An 8,136-nucleotide genomic window follows, 5' to 3' on the forward strand; every position below is an offset into this window, starting at 1 on the left:
TTCTGCACCAGGAAGGTTTCTCCCTTACTTTTTATATAGGATATTACTTATTCCTTGTTACCTGTTTAATTTGCTCTACATCATAGTTCTACATGAGCTGTCACATCTGGGAAATTTGGAAGATTTAAATGAACCGTTCAAACTTTGGAAGTTTTCGGTGCTAGTAAGAAAATTAGAACATATTTGTCATTTAAAGGAATAAAGAAAATGTCAACAGCTGGTATTATAATTCGCTGGGGCAATTAGATAGTATTCTATGATGCTATTTGGACTGTTATACTTGTTCACAAACTGTACTAAGAGGACAATTGATCATACTCATTATTAAAGTAGAACTATGGGGTAAGTGTTTTTCCCCATATTTCTCCTAAGGGTCACAGAAGGACATAAACTAGCGTTCTCCCGTGACCCAAAGCTCAGTATATCGCGAGCTACAGCTCGCAGTATACTGAGAACGCCGCAGCCGGGACGGATCCCGACATTACTGTCGAGATCCACCCAGCTGCGTGAGTGACAGTTGGCTCTGCCTATCTGGAGGCAGAGCCAGCTGCACCCTCCCCCGTTCGTTAATCCAGTCAGCGCTGGAGGATCGGAACAGGGGAATCCCTGCAGGGAGCCGTGAGTGACAGTCACGGCTCTCTGCAGGGAGATGATCGAGAAGTGAGCGAGCGACGGTATGTGTTCACTCACTTCCCGATCTATTGAGCCGACGTGTGACAGTTTTATTGAGTGAAAATCACTCACCTCATAGTTCTCCTTTAAGCTCAACACAGGGCTTACTTGGCTCACCCCCATTTCCATTTGGATTCCATGCATCTGCTGTAGAGAGGGGTCCGGGATCTCATCTGTGGCACAATTGAGAACAAATATATGATTGTTTTAAGTTTTCTGATGATCTCTTGAATTTGGGATTTGTACATCTCTGTTCTAATGTACTGATACTTGCCCAAGTACTTACAGATACAAGTACTGATACATTTTTGTTTATTGTCATGTGCCAGTTTTTCTAAAACAATACAGACTAATGATTTCAGGACAGTGGTGGAGCGCCAGCTGCAACCGCTGCAACCCTGGTAGTTCTCATGAAAATGGCAAGTATCGGCATTGATGTCTGAAAAGTATCGGTGCATCCCTAAGAAAAACCATTCTCTCCTTTTTGATTGTGCAACAAATGTGCTGAGAAATATGTAAAAATGTAATAAAATATAAGCGGTAAGAAGCACAGGCAGTTAAGGAGGTGAATATACTACCTCTTCTCTAACTAGGCACTGCTGTTTATATTTTATTTTTAAAGACATGACAGGGTCTCTTTAAGCACAGATATTTATGTGTCTGACAGATTACTGATAACCTGGACAGTCTAGCACTCCTGCATTCTGAGTAAAGTGCATTCTTTCACAATGCCATGGTGTTTAAAGTTTGTAATGATCAATTATTTGCTGAGGGAAGTACAACACAATAGTGAAACAATTTATCTTTATTATCCAAGGTTGTACTTTACCTTGAGTCCATGCAAAGTAGGGTAATCTTTTTAGCATTACTAACCATGGACTGTATACAGATAAACGTATTCAGTCTTTGACCCTGCATATATTTCTCCAGATCTCCCCAGTAGTTCACCATGGAGTTGTTCCTTGCATAAACAGGGACTGTCTCCTTTGCAGGAGGAAACAAGTAGAAGTGTATACAGAGGCGTAGCTAAAAGCCACAGGACCCTGCTTACTGAACCAGTGAGACTCACAAGTGCTCACTGGAGTGACTGGGACTGTTAGGTAACAGCAATAATTACACATTTACAAAATGGAATCAACTCTTAGCTTAAACATGGAGGAACCAGTTAAAAGGAAGCGAGTGAATAAATATAAAATAATCTCTGGGGTAAGTGCCAAGTGCTTCCTATTGTATTATATTAATTATAACCTTTTAATTATAACCATTCTTTCTCATGATTTTAATTTATGTTCCTGTGACACTATACAGGGTAACTGTAAAGTGTGTCCTTGCTTTTATATTATATGATGTTTAATTTATCTGTTATATGATGTTTTTTATGATAATGTTTCTTATGAGTGATAAGACTGTGAACACTAGTTTGCAGATGTTGGAGAGATTTCGGTTACCTGAAATTCGTTTTATAAGGGGTCTTTGTTGAAAAGATACTAAAGGAGAGAGCATGTCGTAATGAATAATTAATCTGCATGGAGGGTAGGGAGAACCATAATATTTGAAGGGAGCAACCCCTCTTCATCAAATGCACGTGTGTGTGCTGAAATGTTTTGCTTTTCCTCTGTGTACTCAGTAGGGATTGAGTATTCATTGGTTATTACCATTTTAAGCTGTTAATGGCCTTGGTCTCTTCTCTTATTTGTTGTTGGATTGTACTATACGTGGAATGGTTTGGTAAATTACATACTTTCTACTATTGTTTTGGTAACATATGAATTTGACAGTCACTTGCCTGTTATTTGAACACCCGAGATGAAGCCATCAAGCATGCTCTTGAACTGTAATTTACCTAAAATTAAACCTTTCAGGCTGCAACAGTACAATGCTGACACCCAGCAGAATATGACATTACATGGTCCTTCAGGTGACTGTGGGTAGGTCTGAGCTAAGTTATCTTTTTTGCCTACCTCTTTACACACTTTATATTGACTAGTAAGGTCAATCATCTCAGTGATGGGCCAAGATGAGTATGCAAGAGGTGGGAGGATTGTGTATTAGGAAACCCTTGGTTGAAGATGGGAGTCATTGGGATGATCAAGCCAATGCACAAGTCCACAGTACAACAATTAGAACAGGATCATCCCAGGACAACCAAGGCAGGAGGCTAGAACCTGATAGATGCTGGGGGGGGGGGGCAGCTACAATTTTCATGCACTTGCTCCAAAGTGCAGAATAATGAGGCTGTGCATGTGCCTGTCACATCCCAAGGAAGTATACACTTGTAGGCAGTGAATGTCTGATGGGGTAAGCTATGTCAGAAGTGAATGCAAATAAGGGCATCTTGCCTGTGCTATTGCAATCCTTACCAATGTTATCTGAAGAGATGAGGAAAGGACAGAGCTCCTACTTTGGCTAGGGCTAAATGTTGCCTTAATTCGTATCTGAGTATAACTGTTGGTACAGATACTCAAGCAGCAACGTCTTCTGCTCTTGGCTGAATGTGGTTTATATAAAGTGCAAATACCCAGTTATGATGTGAAATGACTTGTCCTGGCTGGTAGTAAGATTTACAGATTTAGAAATCTAGTGCTGCTAGAGTATGGGTCTCAAACTCAATGCACTTGGGTGCCACTGGACAAATTTTCTTCTTCCATAGGGGCCGCTTTGCAAATTTTATAAAATGTCATACTTTAAAATGAAATGTAAGTATTTACGGTACAAGCGTTAATGTCTGTTTATAATGTCAGTATATGTGTTTGTGATGGTTACTTTGTATGCAATTTCAGTATATTTTATGTGATGGTTTGTGTCAGGATTTCTTATGAGTGATGTCAGTTTGTGTGTTAATGTATCTGTATGTGTCATGTATGCTCGTATGTACAGTATATGTGTGCAGTGTCAGTATATGTGTGTTTTTTCCCACAGGTTTTCATTTTAATCATAGAGGACAAACAGATTTACACATTCATTCACACACAGAAATACACACACACAGAAATGCACCCCCCGACACACACAGAAATACGCACACACAGAAATATGCACACAAAGAAATACGCACACACTGAAATATGCACACAGACAAATACGCACACACACAGAAATATGCACACAGACAAATACGCACACACATCGAAATGCGCACACACACACAGAAATATGCACACAGACACACACACACACAGAGAAATACACACACACTAATACAATAATACACCCAGTGGCGGACCTAAGGAACAAAGAGATGCAGAATAATAGTATATGAATTCGGTACATACTCTGTTCTGCCTCTCTGCTCTGAAATGCCGGCCTGATGTCTTGTGCAGAGGGTCTCAGGAGCGGTTCAGAGGGCCTCAGGAGGGGTACAGAGGGTCTCAGGAGGGGGAGATGTGCAGGCGGCAAACACGCTGTAAGCAGGTGTGGGGTGGTTTCACAGAAGGCTGCTGCGCAGGACCTAACTCAGCTGAATCAATTTAAAAAATGTAATTTCCAAGCTGCAGAGGTCAGTTGTAAGGCAGAGCACAGAAGTCCAGATGTCAGCGGTGTAATGCAGAGTGCAGAGGTCAGCGGTGTAACGCAGAGTGCAGAGGACAGAGTGGGAGACAGAGGTCAGGGTGTGACGCAGAGTGCAGAGGTCACAGTGTGATGCACATCACAGAGGTCAGTGTGACGCAGGGTGCAGAGGACAAGGTGTGACACAGAGTGCAGGGGTCAGCAGGGTGTGACGCACAGTGGAGAGAACAGGGTGGGGCGCACAGTGGAGAGGACAGGGTGGGACGCACAGTGGAGAGGTCAGGGTGGGACGCACAGTGGAGAGGTCAGGGTGTGAGGCAGAGTGCAGAGGACAGGGTGTTACGCACAGTGCAGAGGTCAGGGGGTGACGCACAGTGCAGAGGTCAGAGTGTGACACAGAGGTCAGGGTGTGACGCAAAGTGCAGAGGTCAGGGTGTGACACACAGTGCAGAGGTCAGTGTGATGCACAGCGCAGAGGTCAGTGTGACACACAACGCAGGGGTCAGAGTGACGCACTGCGCAGGGGTCAGTGTGACGCACAACGCAGAGGTCAGTGTGATGCACAACGCAGAGGTCAGTGTGACGCACAGCACAAAGGTCAGTGTGACACAAGCGCAGAGGTAAGTGTGAAACACAGCGCAGAGGTCAGTGTGACGCACAGCGCAGAGGTCAGTGTGACGCACAGCGCAGAGGTCAGTGTGACGCACAGCGCAGAGGTCAGTGTGACGCACAGTGCAGAGGTCAGTGTGACGCACAGCGCAGAGGTCAGTGTGATGCACAGCGCAGAGGTCAGTGTGAAGCAGAGGTCAGTGTGACGCACAGTGCAGGGTCAGTGTGATGCACAGTGCAGGTTCAGTGTGGCGCACAGTGCAGGGTCAGTGTGACGCACAGTGTAAGGAAGAAAGAAAAGAGACTTACAGTTTACTTAGCTGGTATTCAGGTGCCTCTTCTTTCTACTGGTGGTGGTGGTGGTGGGGCAGTGGAGGTTGGTGAAGAAGATTCTACATGTATCTTGTTTTCCCCCTGCTGCATAACTTTCTGGATGGCCGGTCTCACTGTCTCTGCAGTCTTCCTCCCAGCCTGGCAGCTGAGGTGGGCAGCGGAAGCTGCAGAAGACAGCAGAACTGAATGTCATCGAGGTGCGCCACCGGCGGGACCAGAGATGGGACACCACCCTTGCGGTGATCATTCGCTTCTGTTCTCTCTTCTCCTCCTCTGCCACTCTGTAGCTGCAGCGGCCGATGAGCAGAGAGAACAGAAGCGAGCAATTGCCGCAGCGGTAGTGTCCCATCTCTGGTCCCGCCGGCGGCGCACCTCGATGAGATTCCACTTGCCCCCACGCAATTGTCACTCGCCAATTGCGAATGGAAATTTTGAGGCCTGGTCTAACATACTGAGAGCCACTGGAGGGAGAGTGAACACTGTATAATGTCATAAGTAATAAAGACACCAGACAGAAGGAATAGTAAGTTCGGTGCAAAGTTTATTTTAAGTACACTTTGCATCAGTATTTCAGATTGTGTTCCCACTGAAACACACTTTGATTGCCCTCTTTAAATGCTTCTTCAAGGCAAATGTAGAACATATAACTTATATAAACTCTATAAAATGTACTGTAATCACAATTGCCTGCTCTGCTTGTTTGAAGATTTTGCAACTGGCTCCTTCAATCAGCTGATCGAGGGGTGTCGGCCAATCTGTGAATCTTGACAAACCGGCCGAAATTCACATAGTGTATGGCCAGCTTTAAGAAGGAAACCTCCAGAAACCTCCAGAGGACATTCATTTGCATTCCTTGTGTCTGGATTGTGTCTGGCAACTGGCTCTTCCAGGTCTGAGCTGAGGTGACATACTGTAGGTGAAGGCTACAGATGTTCTGAGGAAAGCAGCAGATTAACATAGACTATTTTGAACTAGGCATTATCAGCAACTACTGAGAAGGAGCACACCGTTCTACAATCTTACACAGACCAAGACATATAAAAATTCCTTTTGGGACGAGCCCAAGAAATGTTTTTCCATGTTAGCTGCACAATCTCATTGAGTATCAGGCATTTGTGGAATAGTAACTCATACTTAGTGTTTACTGTATATCTACCATAAGAATGGATTTAGGCAATAACGATAGCAGAAAATAAACAAATCAACATGTAAGCATTTTTACAGCAGCCTAAATGGATAAACTGTAGCCACAGGAGAACTAGGATCCTTTGGCCTGAGAGGCAAATACAGATTCACATCTTCCAACACTAGCTTCCTTTGCAATTAGTGCCATTTGGGCACAAGTCATTAGAAATCTCAAAGCTGTAAAGAAAGTTGATGCTGGAGGACTTTCTTTTGCCAAGCATAGTGATCAGGCCTAAGGGCCCATCACACCAAATCCAGTCTCCAGACCAGACCAGATCCTAATGCATCCCTATGCTATTTCTGGCCTCTGTTCACACCAGCGCAGTCCGTTCCAGACCAGACCAGGAAAATACTGCATGTCTCATTTTGTCTGGTCTGGAATGCACTGGAACGCATAGAAACGCATCAAAAATGCATTGATTGCACTGGAACGCACCTGAGAGCCTATTTTAAGCTACAAAAAAAACGGCTCAGAAACACGTCAAAATGACTTTAAAATCGCGGCAAAACCGCGATGCACTGCATTCCATATCTGGTCCAGGAACAGGTGTGAACCCAGCCTAAATGGAGAGAAGGTAGCTATATAATGACCAGCAGATGTCACTAATTGCAGGTCCCACCCTGATCAGTGTTTGGATGGTGATGTATCTACACTTAGGGCCACCTGTTAGGATCCAGAGCGCCTCCAGGTGGCGCTGGAGCTAAGCCCTGCAGTTCCTGGGCTCACCTGCAGGATTCTCCAGGCATCCAGGAACTGCTAGGTACCAGACCACCATTGGGTGGTGCTGGGACCTGCAGCTTCAGTGCTCACCTGCGGGTGTCTCCCAGCACTTGGCCATCACCTGGTGCTTCCTGGGAAGGTATTTAAACCCTCCCTGCAGTCAGGACGATGGCTCAGTATTGTTTCCTGTTAGTCCTGAACCCTGGTTGAACCTTGTTACCTGTGAGTCCTGAACAATGTTTGAACCTTGCTACCTGTGAGTCCTGAACACTGTTTGAACCTTGTTACCTGTGAGTCCTGAACCCTGTTACCTGTGAATCCTGAACCCTGTTTGAACCTTGTTACCTTTGAGTTCTGAACCCTGTTTGAATCTTTTTTCCTGTGAATCCTGAACCCTGGTTGAAGTCCTGTTTCCTGTGTCTTTTGTTTGCTGTCCTGAGCCTTGTTGTTGGTTGTTGCTGTTAGTCTGCTGTGTATATTAAACATTCTATACATATATAACATACTTGCCTGGTCCGTGTGGTCACATCTGTTTTGGTCTGCCTGTGTGGGTACCTGCGCAGGTGGGGGGTCACCTGTGCCAGTATCCCTGACACCACCAGCCCAACATATATTAGTATTGTCCCAGGGGGCAAATTCCCCCTAGCCCATTCCTCCCCTGCCTAAAATAAAAACAAACCTGATTTAAAAATAAAAAAATAAAATCAGGTAGAGGGAGATATGTTTTGCAAACTTGGTCATACCAAAGTGGAGTAGAAGTCAGATCAGAACAATTTTCACCCAATTCTGCATATTAAAAAACAAAAACATTTTACTTACACACATAGAATTGTTTTTGATACAGCGATTCATATTTTTATACGCAGAAATGTTGCTGTTTCTATAACAGTCAAAAACAGGGTTCAGACTATTCTTCAATGAGTGTAGGAAGTATTTATTATAGTTAATGCTTTCTCCAATCCTTGCTCCAGAATACGCCTTCTGACACAAGACTTTACAGGTTACATCACAGCAGGTGATAGATTAATTTGATTCACAATAAACATTTCTAAGGCATTATAAAATCAGATGAGACAAGATGAACAACGCTAGTGCAAGTACTACAGTAT

At 44.2% G+C, this 8,136-nt stretch overlaps 1 protein-coding gene across 1 annotated transcript in view; it reads left to right on the forward strand.

Moving 5' to 3' along the window:
* The first annotated feature begins 1,746 nt into the window (after positions 1–1,746).
* ENPP3 (ectonucleotide pyrophosphatase/phosphodiesterase 3) overlaps positions 1,747–8,136 on the forward strand; it is an 87,220-nt gene continuing 80,830 nt past the window's right edge. The window contains exon 1 of the mRNA XM_018567688.1: positions 1,747–1,878. Within this exon, the coding sequence (XP_018423190.1) occupies positions 1,801–1,878 (78 nt within the window). The 5' untranslated portion in view covers positions 1,747–1,800. The remainder of the gene's footprint in view (positions 1,879–8,136) is intronic.

This window comes from Nanorana parkeri, unplaced genomic scaffold (assembly GCF_000935625.1).
Source record: "Nanorana parkeri isolate BGI_ZX_2015 unplaced genomic scaffold, ASM93562v1 scaffold1083, whole genome shotgun sequence".
NCBI classification, from domain to species: Eukaryota; Metazoa; Chordata; class Amphibia; order Anura; family Dicroglossidae; genus Nanorana; species Nanorana parkeri.